Source organism: Crocodylus porosus, unplaced genomic scaffold, assembly GCF_001723895.1.
Source record: "Crocodylus porosus isolate Cpor-Errol unplaced genomic scaffold, CroPor_comp1, whole genome shotgun sequence".
NCBI classification, from domain to species: Eukaryota; Metazoa; Chordata; order Crocodylia; family Crocodylidae; genus Crocodylus; species Crocodylus porosus.
Window position 1 is genome coordinate 75,229,531 of NW_017728931.1, and position 19,409 is coordinate 75,248,939.

General features: G+C 41.8%; 1 protein-coding gene across 6 annotated transcripts in view; it reads left to right on the forward strand.

The window, feature by feature from the left end:
- The window catches only part of OSBPL8 (oxysterol binding protein like 8), a 139,068-nt gene that overhangs the window by 71,146 nt on the left and 48,513 nt on the right, over window positions 1-19,409 (forward strand). The window contains exons 1-2 of one of the 6 annotated variants that reach the window (XM_019543180.1): window positions 8,116-8,235; window positions 17,118-17,316. The exons of 3 other annotated variants lie outside the window; for them this stretch is intronic. In XM_019543180.1, the coding sequence (XP_019398725.1) occupies window positions 17,172-17,316 (145 nt within the window). In that variant the 5' untranslated portion in view covers window positions 8,116-8,235; window positions 17,118-17,171. Of the gene's footprint in view, window positions 1-8,115; window positions 8,236-17,117; window positions 17,317-19,409 lie in introns of those variants that run through there. 2 more of the 6 variants (XM_019543182.1, XM_019543181.1) reach the window with 2 other exon arrangements.

The following is a 19,409-nucleotide window of genomic DNA, read 5'->3' on the forward strand; positions in this document are numbered from 1 at the left end:
ACTGGGGGGAGTAGTAGATATATTGGAGGGTAGGACTCGGAGACCTCCAACAAATTGGAAGATTGAACCAAAGAAAATCTTGTGAGGTTCAACAAGGGCAAGTGCAAAGCCCTGCACTTGAGATGGAACAGTCCCATGTGCCAGTACAGGCTGTGGACTTGCTGACCAAGCAGCAGCTCTTCAGAGAAGGACCTGGGGATTACAGTAGTCAATAAGCTGAATGTGAGCCAGCAGTGTTGGCTCTGTTTCCAAAGAAGGGCTGAATTAGTAGAAATGTTGCCAGAAGATTGAGGAAAGTGATCATTTTTCTCTTTTCGGTACTGGTGAGGTTGTATCTTGAGTACTATGTCCAGTTTTGGACCCCCCCCCATTACAGAAAGGATGTGAATAAATTGGAGAGAGTCTAGTGGACAGCAGCAAAAATGGTTAGGGGCCTCATGACTTCTTGTTTAGTCTGGAGAAGAGAAGACTGAGGCAGGATTTAATAGCAGCCTTCAACTATCTGAAGGGTGACTCTAAAGAGGATGGAGCCCCCTGCTACCAGGGGTGCTTCAATATGGCTCAAGTTCCTGTGGTCCTGGCTGCACATGTAACCGCAGTGCCCGGGAGCTATTAGCTTTGCGTGAACTGTGCCAGAATTTGGCCAATAAATATCACGTGTAGATATGCCCAGGGTAAACTTTTACTAGGAGGAAAGTTAAGCACTGAAACAGGCTACCTATTTTTTATCCGTTCCAACTTTTGAGTACCTTGTCCTCCATTCCAGCATCTTTTTTACATTATGGAATATTATACTTGTAAAATAAACTTTTTTGGTTATAAGCAGTTGAAACTGCTAAATAAACTAACAGGCTAATTGAGAAAAGGCAGCCAAGCAAGCTATGGTTGGCAGCCAATTTGAAGCTATGTGGTAACCAAAGAATTTACAAGATGGCTAGGAGCTTTTCAGAAGGGAGAAAGAGAGTGAAGAACATGGATAGAGGCCCTAACAATAGCTGATCCTGAAAAACAGCTCCTTCATCTTTTGAGGAGGGAAAACAGTTAATAACATATGTGACTAATGCAGTTTGGGCCTTTATTTTGAATTTATTTAGTAATTAACATTTCCATGTTGTCATTAGGATCATGGACCGAAGTTAAGTTCTTGTCTGTATATGTAGATACCTTTTTAAAAATCTGGCCTTGTTGCCTTTTGACATTGCACATTTGCTCTTTTATTTTTGTCAGGGACATGTGGCTCTCTACAACAGTACCAAGATTGGAGTGTTGTTGTATCTGTGATGGCCTGGCAACAACATCTCAAAAAATACACCTTTGCTTCTCACATTTTGGTATAGGTAAAATAGCCAGCCTGAGGGTGGCAGGCTGGTACTAATAAACTTGGCTGTACCTTGCTCTGCTACATTTGAGTAGTCGGAGAATGCTTTACTGTTAACTGATTTGACAATCACAAGCCATATCACAAGACTTGGATTAAAATATAGCCATGTTTATAGAAGTGATTGAGCAACTTTATAGAGCGATCAAGGTTTGGTATGCTCATAGATTGACCTTGCATTTTGTTGTTGTTTTTTGACTTCAGACTATTTGGTGGCTTGCCTGAATAAGTAATTGAAAATGTCTATTCCTGTAGCTGTTAATTGTGTAACGTTTCTTTCTTTTGAAATGTATTGACTGAAGGAACTTTTAAACTGTAGTCTCAGATATGTATTTAGAGCCAAAAGGCTCTTGCTGAAGGGTCCCATACTGAAAATGAAAAGCAGTGAAAGTGCTTTCTGTGTCTCTGTTTATAGACATGCTTTTTGTTTGGGGGGACTGGGCAGTTTTGCAGTCCCAGGCAGAGCCGTCCCAGGGGTTGAGGTTGGGTGGCACGCTGGCCAAAAACACTGCTGACCCTGCAATAAAGGTTAGCATTTTGGTAAGCTGCAAAGAACCTTACATTTGAAGATGAACATTTTTGTGTTGTAGGTGGGGGGGGAAAAAAAGGGAAGCATTGCAGAACAGAAATACGGAACATGTGTAGGCTGAAGTGCTAAGCTGGGAAACCTGTCTTCCAAGCATTTCTGTAGATAGATAAAAGTGAAGCAAGATTTATTTCACAGGAAGGAAATGCATTAGTAATAGAAATGTGGAATAGGGCCTGGGTTGAGTACAAATTGTATGAACAGAGTGTAAAAGCTAGATCTTAAAGATGGTAGGAAAGAAGAAATGCCAAGATTTAGATAGGCCCTTTTTATGGTGGTAGTTCAGTGGAAAGACTGAATTGAAGAGTACTCACTTGAGTGACAGGTGGAGAGGGAGGTAGCAGGACTGTTTTTGGAGGAAATGTAAGGAAGTTTTGATTACATTTACTTTTAGTGGAATATTGCACTTTCAAGAGTAGACATCTAAAAGATGAGCTCAATTGTGTGTAGGGGGAAGGAGGCAAGATTGGAGTTGAAGAGAAACTTGTGAGTCTCCAGCATAGTGATAAAAGATGAACTCATTTTGGCAAATGAGATAGCCATGTGGAGTCAGAAAAGGGAAGGGGGCATTGGAACCAAAGAAGAACAAGACATTGAAGCTAATTTTTAGTCTCGTGTGCCAGAGGTAGTCAAGAGGGCAAACAGGGAAACACTGAGTGCTAGTTAGGAAGCTCTTTGACTCGAGTCATTTCAGTGGCATGTCCAACTAGAAGCAGGAGAGGAGAGGCTCTTTTTTGGTTGGAGTTGAAGGAAGAAAGGTCTGGTGCCACCTGGTGCCTTATTTTTGGTTGGGAAATGCCTAACCACTATAACATGGGCTATTTAAGTCAAATTCCCTCATTTCCTGGTGATGTTAAGCAAACAGACTCAACTGAGCAAGACACCTGTTGCCCTTTACTCCTGGGCAACCAGTGACTCTAAACAGTTTTTTTTTCTTTGAAACAAAACATTATTTATTCATTTTTCCAAAAGATGGTGATAGGTAGCACACAAAGCAAATGTTTAAACTAAGAATTTGTATACTTCTCCACTTCTAAACCTTATGCCTGTCTATGTGGGGAAGTTGGCATGGACCAATTTGCAGTGGACAAGCTACTCTGAACTAATGTCCCATGTGAGCACTCCTGGTGCGCAGAGAGTGCTTCTTTACATCGTCTTGCTGAGTAGTGTGTTCTAAGAGTATCCTCAGTGTAATTTAGATAAGTTATTTTCACAGAGTGGGAAAGGGCTGAGGATTTGCTTAATGTAGTCACTTGGTACAGACTAATTTTGTTGTTTTTAAGAGGTAGTTTCAGATGTCTCCTTAGTTGACCTTATGAATTAAATATATAAATAGTACTTCAGATCTTTGTCATTGGCAGTGACCCTTGTGTTATATGAAACCATGGTCTGTGAATTGGGGGGCGGTTATACCAAACCCAAGCTTGGGGGTAGGAGCAAAAGTTGATAGGGGTTTTTTTCTTTTTAAAGAGACCTTCAATTATAAAGAGTAAAATAATTGCAAGCAGTATGTGGAAAAAAGCCGAAGTATATCTTCTAGAAACTTGATTTAAAAAAGGATTCATTCAATTCAGAATTCCTCTAGTTGCTATTTCTAAAATGGGAGGTGGAAGCTCCCCACTGCTAGGATGCTTCCAGGCCCCCAAATTTTCTCTTATGGGTTCTGTATATAATAGATGGTCTGTTACTATTTATAAAACATGCTGATACACACGCCTCCCTAGACCTTGCATCACCATTACACAACAAAACCAGTCGTTCCTTATCGTTTCTCTTTCCAGTGCTCACTTGCCAAACACCTGCTTAGATCATATTTCATTTACCTTTTAAAAAACTAAGCTACTGTACACTTACTTCTCAAGTCCTTGTTATAAACTACGGGTGTTTATACATGTGCTCCAGGAGTGGGCTGGAGGGAGGGGCATTTTCATTAGAGTGGCTCTGAGAGCCTCTATCTAAAGCACCTGGAGCATTGCATGCATCAGTGTCCCCATGCTGAAAATGGAGGGTGCTTTAACTGAAGGTCATTCAACAAACTTTAGTTAAAGTGCCCCTGCCAACACTTTTCAGTACAGGGATGCTGATGCTTGTGATGCCACGTCTGCTGAGCATGGTAATTGCCATGCTCCAGCAGACTCAATAGAGTCTGCTGCAACCCACTGTAATTACAGTGCGTTGGAGCAGCCTTGCTGTATGTGTGCAAGTGCCCTAGATGTTTTTATCTAGAAATCATGCATGTCTGTGATTTTGTTGATGACGGGTGGAAATTTAGCAGTTTTGTTCTAATCTGACGGGTCACAACATGAATGCTTCTGCTGTGGCCGTGTACATTTACTGCTACTTCATGAAGCGAGGACACAAACCAAACTGCAGCTATCATAAATAGGTGAAATACTGTATGTTAGAAGGATCTTTGACAGGAGTCTTGCGAAGTCTAGTGATTCAGTTTTTGCATGTAAGTGCTACCAGGACACAAGTAATATGTTTGTTTACCTGCTAGTTTTCTATACAGGTTTCCCTCGCTTTATGCAGATTCTGTATGTGCAAATTTGCTCTTTTGCGATCACCCTTTTTTTATACCAAAAATGTTATGTGAGATGATAAATTCACTCTTATGCGACTGGTGTGGTGGAAGCCCGCACTCAGCTGCTTTGTGCGGTGCATTGTGTGTGTGACGCGCACCATCATATAGTGTCCTGTGTGGAGCGGTGCTCCTTACTTGTTGTCTGAGACATGTTTCTGTCATTGCCATTCCCATTATGATAGTTCCCTGTGCTTGTGTGTACTGTCTGCTGTTGGTGAATACCAAAATTGTCTTGTAAAAGTGGTAGAGATGGGTCTGGGGGTCAGGACAGTCGAGGTCTTGGAATGTATCCCTATCTGTTACATTATACAGTGGGTTCCCTTTATGCAACTTACAGTTACGCGCTGTTTTCCAGGAACGTATGCATGGCATAAAACAAGGGGAAACCTGTTTGTACAGTATAACTTCATAAATCCAGATGCCAGAGATTCAGAATTTTCAAAAATCCGGTGCTTCCCCCTGCCCTCCCAGACATGGAGGGGGAAGCTTGCATGTGGCGGCTGGTGCCACTGCCATTAACCCCCCGTGCCGCTGCTCTACATGCAGCCTCTTCTGCCCCCTCTCCTGCTGCACTGATTTTTAAGAAGTGTGGCATTTTCAAATTTTCTGCAAGTGCTTGGTCCTCAGCATGCTGGATTTATGAAGTTACACTGTGTGTGTGTGTATAGACAAAGAAAACTAGTAGGTAAATAAATAAACGTGTGTGATGCATTTGAATTCAGTAGGAGTTTGCTTAAGAAAAGCTTGAAGTCTTTTAGAACTGAATATTACTAAGAGCTGGCTAGCAGTACAGAATCACCAACTTGTACTAAAGGCAGCTCTTGGTAATGTTCAGTTCTAAAAGACTTCAAGCTCTTCTTAGGCAAACTCCTGTGGAATTCAAATCGCTAACAACTTGGCACTGAGGGCTAGAGAACAGTGCTCTAAACAAACAGAAACCGGTTTCTACCAATGCCATTGAACTGAAGGGCAAAAAGCAAACCTACAGCAGCAAAAATGAATTCAGTATTTGCAAGCTTGCTTGTCAAAGCCACGTTGAATACAGTAACAGAAGTGTCCTTCTCATAATGGTAGAACAAGTTAATGTTAATTATCCAGGGCATCTTCCTGCTGAAACAAAATTGTTTTCTAAACAGAATATAAGAGCACTGCATCCAGTCTAGCTTTAAATGCTAATAAATTATAGAGGCTAAGAACTTCCTGCTCATATTCAGCCTGAAATTAACTTATTCATTCAATTGCATAAACATAACCATTTGGTAGCTCCCAAATTAATTCCTCCTTTCTTCCAGGCTGTTTTTAAATCCAGTTTGGTTTATATAACTTGTTCATTTCCATTGTGCCTTTGAAGTCTGTCAGCCTAGCTTTTGGTGCATCCTCTGTCCCAGAAAGAAGGGAAGTGATGAATGGTTAAGGAAGAGCTCAGCAGACAGCCTTTGTTTATCATCCTCAGCTCTCAGATTGCTTAGCTGTTATGTGAGGGTTTTCCAAGAGATTCTTTAGGTGAGTAAAGACTGATGAAAATGTTTCTGTTCTCTTAAGAATGTAATAATTTTTTAAAGTAGTGGTGCTATGATTGGAGAACCAATAATTCATTAGCAGATGGCATAAGGGGTGTAGTAAGATTATCTCAGAAGGAGCACTCCCTATCTGTTTGACTAATGCCGTATGAAAACTGGTGCACCGAATAATATAAAGGGCAAATTTGAAGAGATGCAAGACAGAACTTATTTGATGGCTAAGTCATGACCTTTATCTCCCCCCAGAGGACATTTAAAATGGCAGTCAGGGTGCCTGCATGTATTGGTTTTGACCTCTTCTTTTTAGGTAATATTGCCATACTTTAATGCTTTAGAAATTTAAACTGGGCTTGGAGACAACGGATCTCAACCAGTGCAGTATGAAACAGTATTTAATCCTGTTATTTCTGTGCAATGTGTGTTCTCTTCTTTTTGCTTTGCCTGAAACTTCAGTTCTTAGTTTTCTTATGCTTTTTATTCTGCTTATTCTGGTGATCCCTGTTGATTTTGTAATTCTGCTTCATATGTGCCACATTCATTGCAATTGCCTAAATTTGGCTAGGAAGGTAAACTGACTTGCACTCTTATCTCTTATCTTGCTATGAATTGTCTGTGATGAAGGATACTTTGTTCCCCACAACTTGTCTACATCTCCCTTAACTATAGAGTTGGTCCAATAAAAGATATTGCAAAAAAGAACCCTGCTGTCACATTTCCTGGACCATCATGGCTTCAGCAAGTACTCCACCCTGCAAGTGCAGCAAAGAGGGACTGAGCAGGTAGCATAGCTGAGCCTGTCCCCATTAAGGGAACTCTCAAAGACTCTGAGTCAGTTATACTACTTGAGCTAAGATAGGAGTGTCAAACGCACCTTGGGCCCCTGGTTAGATCTGGACTTCAGTTCTTTGCAGGCTGGATCCAGCTGGGGGGAAGCAGGTCGGTATGCAGTTGGGGGTCTGGGGTTGACAGCGAATCCATGGAGGTGGATCTGGGGTTGATCGTGGCAAGCTGAGCTCACTGCCAACAGCTGGGGCCAAAGGGGCCCTGAATTCCATAGCAGGCCACAGCCCCCAACTTCCGGTAGCCAGTGGGCAAGTTAAAAAAGCTTTGTAGGTCAGATGTAGCTTGTGGGGTCATATGTTTGACCACCTCGAGCCCAAGTTCTTTGTAACATCTGCTGCCATGTAAACCAATGAGAGTCTGACTTGACTAATTACACTTGCGTATTAAATGAAAACACTTGTATTTCTTTCTCTGTATATTGAAATAGTAGCCCTATCACTCAGACTTGGAGAAATATGATGGAAAAAATATGCCTCGTGGAACCTAAGCTATACTTTGGAGGGCTCGGTTCCGTAAACTCTAATTTTATGTGAATGGGCTTGCTCATATTATTGGGATAATGTCTTAAGAGTTGGGTCCCAGTCGGAGGTGGTAAGGCATTAGCATTGAGCTCCATTTTTATTAATTTTTAAATCTCTCATTTTGTCAAATTGAAACATTTGCCTGCTTAATTTTTTTCTGTATGCTATTATTTTTAAAAGACAGCATCTTGGTATGATTCTTGCTTTTCAAACAGCATGCCCTATTGAATTCTAGTTCAACGTGAGCCCCCTTTGTGTACGCATTTAAAGCATTACATTTTGGAAACAATATGCCCCACAGTAGAGAACTGATGCTTGTTTAAAATTGCTTTTACTTGTTTGCGGGGGCAGCAGAGATCTGAACTATTCATGGGGATGTGTTCAAAAGGCACAGTGTATCACCGTAAATGTGCAGAAAAATAAAGCTTTTCAACAAATGCTTTCTTTGCAAGTAAATCTCAGTAAAGCTGACCTACTTGAACCTGAACTGTTGCCTTGGGGAATTTCACAAGTGCTGCTGAGCTTAAAATTGTTGAAACCTGAGTAATGAAGAAGGCTACGTGGTTAGGTGGGAGGAGCAGATTCAGCGCAGTCAGTGAGATGCCGGCTACAACCAAGTGCAGTTGTCAACAAGCTGCAGAGAACCTTGATGCAAACGTGTGACTATAATCCGATGTGCAGGGAAGAGGATATTTGGCAGGGTTAAATTGGTTTTCCCTCTGTAGATTAGCACAGCTTGCAGTATGAACAGGCTTGTGGCTCAGATGTCTCTCTTGTGAATCAAATACTGGTGGTGTCTGAAGGCAAGTATACCTCTAAAAGCTTGTTGCTTTCATAGGAGAGAGACTTAGCAGCTGTTTGCAAAAGTAAATGTAAAATTCAGGCTGTTTAGAAAGTTTTAATGCAATTATCTGCTTAGGAGTTTACCTTTAATTGTGTTGGATATATGCAGAGTCCAAGTATACTACCAGTTTTCTAAAATTATAACTATTATTATTGTTACTGCTATTTTGTGTGTGTGCGCGTGCCAGGTGTGTAATATGAGATTTGTTTACAGATTTGCTTTTTGAGGCATATCAGTGGATAGCGCTAGAAATGTCAGTCCATATTACTGTCTCGTACTTGATAGTTGTCTGGTTAAGAAGCTTGCCTCCCCTTCTTAGCTTTTGCAGAATTAATTCATTTAAGATTGTGTCTGTCCAGCTGTCTTTCAAGGAGGAAAGAAAATGTTCCCTGTTCTTTTTTCTTTCCTCCTTTTCTCCCTCCCCCCTTTCCCTCACAACAAAAACACTTTTTTTCTCCTCCTTTTCAAAACTGCCTCCAAAGGAAAAAACTCCTTAAATAGGTTACTGGTACAATAGTAACATTACTTGATTGCATAATAGCCCTGTGTCTTGAATCAGCTTTTATAATTTTTTGCACAGTATTTAGTTTTGTTTAAAAGTTCTGTTTTGTTCTGGAGAGTTAAGTGCGTGGTATTTAGTTTGGACCTTTAATTTGGTGTGCCAACTAATACGTCTATCCCCTAGCAAGTTTTTCTCCTTTTGTTTAGCCCGTGCATTTTGAGTCTTTTCTGTTTTAAAAAATCTTATTAAAACCACAACCTTTGCAAGCTGTTTGTGCTGGGAAGTGTTTAGACCTTTTGTTTGCCTCTCTTCTCTGCATTCAGATTTAGTTCTGAATGGTACATATGAAGCAATATCATAAAAGAATGTCTTAAGCCTTGTGATATGATAGATTTATCAACTGGCTTTAAATTTACTACCAAAGAAGCCTTGCTTTATCTGCAAGCAAATATGGATCATCCATCATATTCTTCAAAATGTTTGCAGGAGATATGCAGCCTTCATTTGAAGAGAATAGGTCAAAAGATTACTTTGGAAAAAAAATGTGTTGTGTACACTTGAGACAATAGGGCCTTTTGTCTGTTGGCTTTACTCAATTACCATTTTTTAATTGCATGGTGTTGTACTACCTTACATTTTTTACCTGGACAATACAGGTGGTTGCATTTATTAAGTAAATTTTAAAATTTATCTTTAAAAGAATTTTGAACTATTCAAGCCAGGGAGCACTTGTGCTTGGAATATGGTCAGGATTTAGAATTGGTTACTGCACGGTTCACATTGATTAGTCCGCTGCCTGTAGTTTGCTGGTAGCTACATGTTTGGTAGTTTTTGTTTGTGCCTGTCTTTTAAAAGTATGTAGTTTTTTTGCTGCTTGTTTTCATTGATTCTTCTCCAGCTCATAGCAAAACACTCTTTGTGGATACAAGAGAATAAAGTTCTGAGACTAGGAGCAAAAATTGCACCCATATTCTCACCCTCTCATTTTTATAAATCTGATGATGCTTTGGTCCATAAGACCTGATCTTAGAAGAGTAGATTCTGTTCAAAATATCTTTCTTTTGATTTCTAAATGTACTGGTAAACTCTTGTGGGTTTCTTTCTACACTTATCAAATTTGTATTTGAAAAAGTAGTAGGCACTATGTAGTTTGTAGGCCACTTAACACTGCTTTGCAGATCACTAGGGATCTCTAGGTCACAGTTTGGGAGTCCCTGCTTTAAATCATGTGCTGTTTGTCTTAAGAGCACAGAAATCCTGGCCTGGATCTCAATAGTCATGGAATGAAGTGGGATGCTGACTGCACAACATGTACAGTGTCAGTACAGACTGTCCCTTGTTTGTCCTCCAGAGCACAACAGCATTGCAGTGTTATAGCAGTAGCTCTTTAAAAAGGGAAAAAAAAATCCTGTCCTCAGATGCGCTGGCCAGAAGTGAAGGAACATGGAAAGCTTACTTGTATTTATTTATACAAGTAACTTTTTAGTCAGTTTCTAGTTCTCTACTTCTTTTGAGACTGAAGAACTACTAGTCAAACCAACTCAGCAAAATTAGGTTGACTGCTAAGTACCTCTCCACTAAAATTAGAGTAGATCCTAAAAAGTGCATTTTAATTTGGGCATTAAAGATGGAAATCTGGACTTCCCAAAGTTTGCCTGTATAAAGATAAACCTGTATGAAGATAAAGATGAACCTAGTTGAGTGTAGTATCAGACCTAACTGATTTAGGTCAAACTGGTTTAAGAAACTTCTGTCCCAGACCCCTTCTTGGTTGAGGTTAAATCATGCCCCCCCAGCATGCTTTTCAGCTTTGGATTGGGCTGTGCTGTCTGCTCCAGAGAACAGGGATGGCCCACCCCTCTGCCCCCAGAGCTGGAGCAGTGAGGGCTGGCTGACGAGGGTGGGGACAAGCCTGGTTGGTGATGCAGTCCAGTCTCCAGGGGGATGAAGGGCGGAGGGGGCTGCCCTACCCTACTCTACCCCCGGGCAAACCCCAGGTAGGGTCTGGGGTCAGGTTAAACACCCCTTCTGCTCAAAATTACCACTGGCTGTGACTGGACTACAAATCCCCAAGGCACCTGGAAGCAGGAAGAAGTAGTGATGAGCAACCCTGCAGAGTCCTGCTGCTATGAGTCTGGATTGCAAATCCCAGAGACCCTAGGGGCAGCAGGAAGAAGTAAACACACAGCCAGAGTTGTGCTCTAGCATCCCCAGCTTCTGGCCGGAGCCACAACAGGCATGTGGCTGCATTTCCTGAAAAAAAATGTCTGTTCACTTATGTTTCAATTTAATCTGTAAATTGTAGACTAACCTGCAAAGACTGGATCAATTCGGCCTTAGGCTTTTTGACTGTCTGTACCTAGCCCAGGTGCTGAAATGCACAAAGTGAGTATATATATAGAGGTCACCTAACACTGAAACTAGAGGTGCACAGATACATTGGTCCCATATCAGATTGCCACCATTTATAAGGAAAGTTGACTGTATCGGCAGTCACCTTTTTTTGGTTAATGTGGCTGTTTTTTGTTTGTTTTTTTTAATGTCACAGACTTTTAAAAGCCCCGTGCATGTGCGCAGCTGCAGAGCAGCATGCAGGCAGCCAGAAGTGCAGCCCAGCAGCATGGAGAGCAGGGGCAGGGGCTACAGGAAATGTATTTTGGGCTGGCTGCAGTCCCGTTCCCCTCTGTAGCCCAGCCCCTCCACCTGGAAAAGCCTGGCACCACCCTGGCCTTAGCCTGCCCTCAACCCGCACAAGTCTGGGGGCACACCCCATATGCCCTCCTAGGGTTGGGTGCATGCAGTGGCAGGAGCTGTCCCTTCCCTGTGCCTCCCGGATGAGCTGCTCATGGCTCCATTCGCATCCTGCCCTGGCTGCGTAGCCCCTGCCTGAGCCCCATCCCCATTCTCTCCCCCTGTGTGGGGGCCTTGGTCCAGCCCTCCAATCTGCTTCCCTACCCCTGCCCCTTCCCCCACAACAGACTTATCAGCTGGACTCTGCTGTCCGTGCTGCCGGGCTGGGTATCTGAGTCGGATTGGTATCAGCTGATTATGGCTTGTTTAAAAATTGGCTTGTTAAAAAAAATTCTCTATCGGTACACCCTTAACTAAAATGTCCATTGTGGGCCTTAGATTCCTTTATAAAACAAGAAAAAAGTGTGTATGTTTCAGACGACAATGTTCCATCTTTTGTAAGAGAAATGGGGCCAAATAATTTAACAATAAGCCGCCTCCAAGTAAACTCAAATGCACAAGAATTGATTTGGAATCCTTTTTAATTTTAAGATGGACTAAACTGAGGGGCTAAGTACAGACCATCAAAAAGCCCAAGGCTGAATTGATTCATCATCATTCATTGGTTAATCTAAGCTGCAGAGTTTGAACCGATAAGCAAATAAACATGCATCTATCTTTGATTCAAGAAGTACGCCCACATGCCTGCAGTGGCTCAAGTCAGAAGCTGTGGAGCACTAGAGTATTCTTGCCTGCTAGCCACTCAGTCTTTTCCCACCTTCCTGCTGCAGCAGAGCAGGCATGGCTGGGGCCCAGCCTGTGCTCTGCTTGCGGTGGGGACTGGACGGGGGGAGGAGGGAACAGCAGGAGTCGGGGAAGGTAATAGCATAGTTCTTTTTCTTAAAAACTATAGATTGAAAATTATAAACAGTCTGGGAGATGTGTTCACTTAGTCTTCCTGTTCCCCCCAGGGTCTCTGGGATTTGCAGTCCAGCAGCACAGTAGCAGGACTCCTAGGGCTGCTTGTCGCTTCCTCTTCCTGCTTCCATGTGCCTCTGGGATTTATAGTCTACAGTTGCAACCAGCACTAATTAAGCGGGCTGGGCAGGGCAGCTCTATACTCTGGGCAAGGTGAGTTTAACCCCCATCCTTCTCCCCCCTCCCCGACCCCAGCCAGGGGTGGGGGGAGAGGGAGCAGTGAGCCAGCCCTTACTGCTCCAGCTAGTAAGTAGAGGGGTGAGCCAGCTCTGCTCTCTGGAGCAGACAGCACAGCCCAGGCCAGGGCTGAAAGCCATACTGGGGTGCTGTGGGACTGTGATGGAACTTGAACCAGGAAGGGGTTTGGGACAGAAGCTTCATAAACCGGTCTGACCCAAAGTATAGATTTCATAGACATTAGGGGCTGGAAGGGACCTCATGAGATCAAGTCCAGCCCCCTGCCAGAGGCAAGAAGTCTGCAGGGTTTGGATAATCCCAGCAAGATAAACATCCAAATGCCTCTGTTCCATTCAGACTGTAAACAAGTTTTTCCTTATATTGAGTCTGAATTGGCCTTCTAGAAGTTTGTGGCTGTTAGACTGAGTTATCCCTTGGGGAGCCCTCGTGAACAACTGTTTTCCCGGGTCCTGATGCACCTTCCTTATATACTTATAGGCAGCCACCAAGTCCCTCCTGAGCCTTCTCTTCCCAGGCTGAAGTCACATGTCCCTGAGCCTCTCGTAAGGCTTGCTCTTTTGGCTTTTGATCATATGGGTGGCTCTCTTCTGGACTCTTTCAAGCTTATCCACATTCCTTCTGAAATGGGGGGCCCAAAAACTGGATGCAGTACTCTAGCTGTGGCCTCAATAAGGTAGAGTTAAACAGGAGGATGACATCCCTCGTTTTGCTCGAGATGCATGCCAAAGTTTGGTTTGCTCTGCTGGCCACGGCATCACATTTGGGGCTCTTGTTCATTTTATGGCCAGTCAAGACACCCCCCCCCTCCCCCCCAGTACCTTTTGGTCGCAGTGCTAGCGAGTGTAGCACCACCAAGCCTATAAGTGTGATCAGTTAAGTCTACATTCAACCAGGCTTATCTTAAACCAGTTTCAGCCATTTTGAAACTGGTTTATGTGCACTGAACTTCTATCCTGTTACAGGTTTAGACTAGTTTCTGATCACTTAGACTGGTTTATATGCAACTTCTGTCCCTAGCCAAGATGTAGGAATGAAATGGGAAATTATCCCTCAGTGTTTTAACTAGTGTTGTTTTTTAGCATTTTATGGAGTGCTTCGGTGTGGGTCTTTCTCTCCCCCCTTCCATTTTTTTTTTTGTATAATTCTATTTGGTTCTGCTTTCAGCTATAGTAAACATGGGCTAGGTGTCATAGTAAAAGCCAATTGGAGGTATGAGGTGTCTATTTTACTTTGTGAATACCAAATGTTGGGGAACAGAGCTTTTTTTTTTTCCCCCCCTCCAATACTCAGACGTATTGAACAGTAGTTTCTCAAAGAAAGTGTGTAGCAAAGCTAATAAATTGATGGCCTGGATTTAGAATGAAGGAATAAATGTCCTTGGACCCTTAAAGAGATTTGTCCCTATACCTTTTTCCTGGACTAAAAAAGATGAGGTTGGTTGAAGAGAAAATTAGCTTCCCCTGGCAGTATAGGAGCAGATCTGGAGCAGTTAGCTCATCTGTGGTGAGAAAGAGAAAGTGCTTAGATTAGAGGAGGGTGTATCCTCTTAATTTTCAGATAGTATTTCTTTTCCTTCTGCTAGGACAGATTCTCTTGGCTATCAAGTGCAGCTTGTGGACACAGCAGAGCAACTGCAGAAGTTGTGGGCTGGAGCAAATGGGATATTCATCTTTTCTTTTCTTTTGTCCTTCTTCTTTTTCCCATTGAATTCGTTTTTTAAGAACTTCAGTCTTTTCTCAAAATACATAGTTTTAATTATGCTCATTTTTAAGTGAGTAGGAGAGAACTGGTTATGCTTGATTCACTAAAGACTTTCTCTCCCCATAGATTTAGAGGGTTTTGCTTTCCTGAGTAACCTGTAAAAATGAAGCCATGGTATGTAAGCACATAGCTTAAGATTCTAATATTATGCTAAATTATTATTTATAATTATGTCAGCAGTCTTTCTTGAGAAAGTGGAAGCCCATAACAAAATTGTAGGCACAATTAAGTTAAAAAAAAAAAAAAAATTAACCTAGCCTTAAAAACAGCCATTTTCTATCGTAGAAATGGAAATGGAACTTTACATCTACATGTAATACTTACATACATGATGTACTGTGACATAAAATTGGTTGTAGGTTTCCTCTCTTGTACCAATTTACAAAAATTGGGAGATATATTGATAACATTCCCTGACAGAATGTAGTCCTCAATTTTCAGACTGAGGAACTAGGTATGTGGAACTGAAGCCTTTTTAAAATGCAAATTTCTGGAGGAAAGTACTGTACCTCACAGGGTGTGCATGCATTATTAAACTGCCACCTGCTGTCTAGTTTTTCTCTTTTCCTGTACCCTGCCCCCCCAAAACAAACAAAAAACTATTGACATGCACGCTAGTTGAACATATATGCTTATTTACATTAGGCTTTATAAGTGCATACAAAATTAAAATGATAGGTAGACAGAAGCACTGTATAACTTTGTTTTCACTGGACCCAGGCATTGCAGGTGCTGCAGACAAGTGCTTTGTTTGCTTAATTAAAAAGGCATCTTCAAGAAGATGGAATGATATTAAAAGCATGGTAGCAAGGCAAGCTTACTGTTACGTAATTCACTGCAGAATGAATGTAACTGTGAACTACAGCGATGCAAATCATTTATCTGTCTTTCTTTGAGATTACTAGAAAAATACGTGCCATACTTTTTTCCAAAAAAGAATAATAGCTAATAAATTGGTGAAGTATGATTGGCCAGAAATAAAACTAAGAGGAAGCAGAAACAAGTGTGATGGGACAGGTTCACTGATTTTTACCATGTACTAAACAGTAGGAAACATCATTCATTAACTCTTTCTTGTTTCCTCCCCGTTCTGTGTAATTGGGTTGAGCTGCTAGATTTAGAAACTTCAACATTTAGGAATGGTCTGGAATGCTTAGCGCTACTGTTACTCAGTTACTCCAGGTGTTGCAGCTGTGGTTGTTTCTGCATGGGGCATGAGGTTCAGAAATTTCAAGGCCTTAAAAAATCAATGGGCTATCAGAGGACTGCATGCATTTTTAGAATCCTTAGCATGATAAGGAAAAGCAGAAAACTACCGCAAGTTTTAAGATGAAACGTTTTTCCATTTTTTGTGTCTCTATCTCATTTTGCTGTGCTATAACTTTTTATAAATGGAAAAATTCAGCTGCCTTCTGTATTTGTGGGCCAGTGCTACTTTCAGGCACATAGGACCCTTATGAGATTGGAGTGCTTTAGTGTTAGCCAGAGACTGTATTTTATTATTCATTTTGATCTGAGAATTTCCAGTGAAGGAGGAAATATCTATCCTGTGAGGAAAGAACCAAGCTGGCTTAACTCTTTGTTTTTAGGAGGGCAGGGGATGACAGAGCAGGGGGAGTTGGGGGTGTTTCTTATATTTTCCAGTGCATAAGCCAGATTTCACCAGGGGTTTTATTTGAAGTGCAGTGTAGTAGGAAACAAGAGAAGTACCTAGCAGAAAAGAAAACAAGTAAGAGAGGTGAAAGTGCTAATTGTCAGGGGGAAGCAAGAGTTGACTACACACAATGCATAAACAGGTTTAGGGAAGCTTATTTGGTGATTTACGTGCTATAAATCAGAATTAGTAAAAGTTGAATTCATCAGAGTCCTACATGGTTAGGTCAGAATTTAATTTGAAATAAGTCAGTTCTACCTTCATTAAAAACTTAGGGTTCATTACCTAGCTGTCACATTAAATAATGTGTTCCTTAAGTCAACATCCTGGTTGGTTGGTTTGGTTTGTTTGTTTTTTCTGGCATGTACTTTACCTTGGTCAGAAATGGAAATGTGGATACCTGTTTTGCTTTTCTTCTTGAAAGCAATTAAAACTGCCTTGCATCCAAGGTAAAGTAATGGTGAGGCGTTGTTGTTAACAGTCATCATTGTTGGTAAATGGTGTATAGACTAGAGCCTAAAATAGAGGTAAAATATTGGCATCCATCTCAGATTTGTCATGATGGTGTATTCTTCTGCCACCGAGGCCTCAAATTAGGAATTGCACAATAGATTGTGAAGGGGAGAGGGGGTTCTGCATGGTATATGTTTGGGGCTCAAGAATTAAGCAGGCGGAGGAATTTTATAAAATAAATCCAATCTGAGGTCTTAAATAATGACAGGTGCTTCATGCTCAGAGATGCTTCATGCTCTGTAATGAACAGAAGGTGACTGGAGACTTGATGTCACTTCAGTGTGTGGGCTGGCGGGGAATGGGGGCAAAGACATTCCACTTCCAGTTTCCTAATATAATCACTGCTGGTAGCATAACCTCTTGCAGTTTATTGCTCTTTTGACAACCTCTGGTATCTTAATTTTACTGTGTACATGTGTCCTTCATTTGTCTCATGTCCCTTTTGGGACCTTACCAGTCAGAATGAGCCAAAAGGCTGTTACTGCAACGTTCTTGTTCCAACCAGCTAATGTTAACCAGCCTGCTGAGCAAGCATAATCCTTACACAGACATCTAACTCATGAAGGAAGAAGGTCCATTGCGACGTAGGTTTTCTTCATGCGCTGGAATTTCATCCGCTGTGTTTCCTCTGCGAACCGATGGCCGAAAACTTGTCCGGAATGCTTCGTTTGGAGGATACAATGAACTTTCTCCTACTTTACCAGGTTTGTGTTTTGTCTCGTTTTTTTTTGCTCTGGGGCTTAACAAAAATTACGTCACTGAAACTCAACTGTTTTGAAAAACAGGCTGATGTGCTGGTAGCACCAGAACTGCAAAGGAGTATTGTAGATTCTGACTGGGTAGTGAAGAATTGCTAGAAAAATTTTTTTGGAAACTTTCTTTTGAAAGGAAATTGAGTGTCTGAAAGGAATGTTGTGCATACTGGATAGTGAACATTGGTGGTTGGTCTTGACTGGCTGACTCTCTCCTTAAACCAGTCATTTGTAATGGTGGGGGGAAAAATGCGATGCCCATGAAAATATTCACTAAGGACTTGCTTTAAAATTATACCAGAGTTTTTAAACTATGCATTCAGTTTTTAGCATTATCCTGGCAACAGTTACTCAATTTACTTACATGGTGGTGATCTTGTTTAGAATGACAAAACAAGCTGAGTTAAGGCTAAAACTTTAGTCTTGATCATCCTTTTCTTTCTCCCCAACCCCAACATGCCTTTTTATTGCAAGGGTCTTCAGCAATTGACTTGATACAACCTTCTACTTGTACTGACAGGAAGGTATACAGGAAACACTGCTACTAGTTCTACCACAAGAGGATTTTTATAATTTCATTGTGTACCTGAGATGCACACACCAGCTACTTTCTTGAATTCCTATGGCCCACTTCGGGAAACTTTGATTTTTAAAAGCCTGCTGCTGAGCCTTTCCTAATCCGTGTCCCATGCCCCCCCCTCCCCCATCTGCCGTGCAGTTGCAGCGTGAAAATATCATTGTAAGAATGGTACCTATTTTACCTATTTTTAGTGTCTCAGACACACGCACATAATTTTGCTATATCAGGTAAGCATAATGGAGCCAAGAACTCTAGTAGAAGAAACTAGGTTTTTCCTTTATTGAATGCCTTTAACAGAATAGTTAATACAATTCCAGTTAAATCTCAGAAAATTCATAGAAGGCAGTTGGTTTTGCAGTGTCACTGAAGGCACGATTTAAGGTTTAAGAAGCTGTTGAAATACTGCTGCTGGCTTGGTTTGGCTTGCAAAATCATTCACAGGTAAAGGTACTCTGAGAGAATTCAATTCACTTCATGCTTCTTGAATCTACGGCTTGGTAGTTTAAATCATTGTACTGGTAAGCTAAGCACATGCCACCTGGTAATCACTGGTCCAATAAACATGGATCAAAGTGTCCTTCCTCCAGAGTAGGCAATAAATACATCCCTGGCTGTCAATTGAAGAATGACATGTTCCTTAAGAAATAAGATGAACAAAAAATTAAAAACCTCTATTGGAAAAGTCCAACTGAAATGTGCACACACACTTCTTGGAAGCTTCATAGTTGTTAGGGTTGAGAGGCAGATGATCAAGTCCAACCCCCTGCCATGGGCAGGAAAGAATGCTGGGATCAGATAACCCCAGCATTCTTGTGATTATGGCTATCTTGTTGTGACTGTCTTGTGTAGATAAATATCAAGATATGTGACTTAGTGAAATAGGTATATCCTACTGATTTTTTGTTTGTTTGTTTGTTTTGTTTAAGCAAACAACTCCTTAAGCTCACACGTGTGTACATGAAATTGCATATATATGGTGTGTGTGCATGTATACTATAGTATAGTATACACACATGTTTACTTGGATCCAAGATGAAATTTTTCCTCCCCATTCAACATAGGGGTGCAGATAGCCTTCTTGTCTTGGATTTGTATACAAGGTTGGAGGGTGGGAGGCAGGTGGCTACTGCAGCTCTGACTCCCAAACCCAGGTTGGGACCAGTCCCAGCTAAAGCAGCCACCTGCCCCTTCCCTTGCCACTTACTTCTGAGTGAGGCTTTAGCTCCATTTCCCTCCTAGGGCCTGAAGCACATGGAAGCTTTGGCCCCTGATCAGCCATACAGAAGCATCCTGGGACTGGAGCTGCTGCTGCCACTGCTCTGTGCCTGGAAAGGGGCCAGAGCTTCCATGTGCTCCAGGGCTTTGGAGGAAGTAGAGCTGGAGCCATGACTGACAGCGAGAGGTGGGTGGGTAGAGGCTGTGGGGAGCAGATGGGGGCGGGGGGGACTCCAGGAAAGGATGGAGA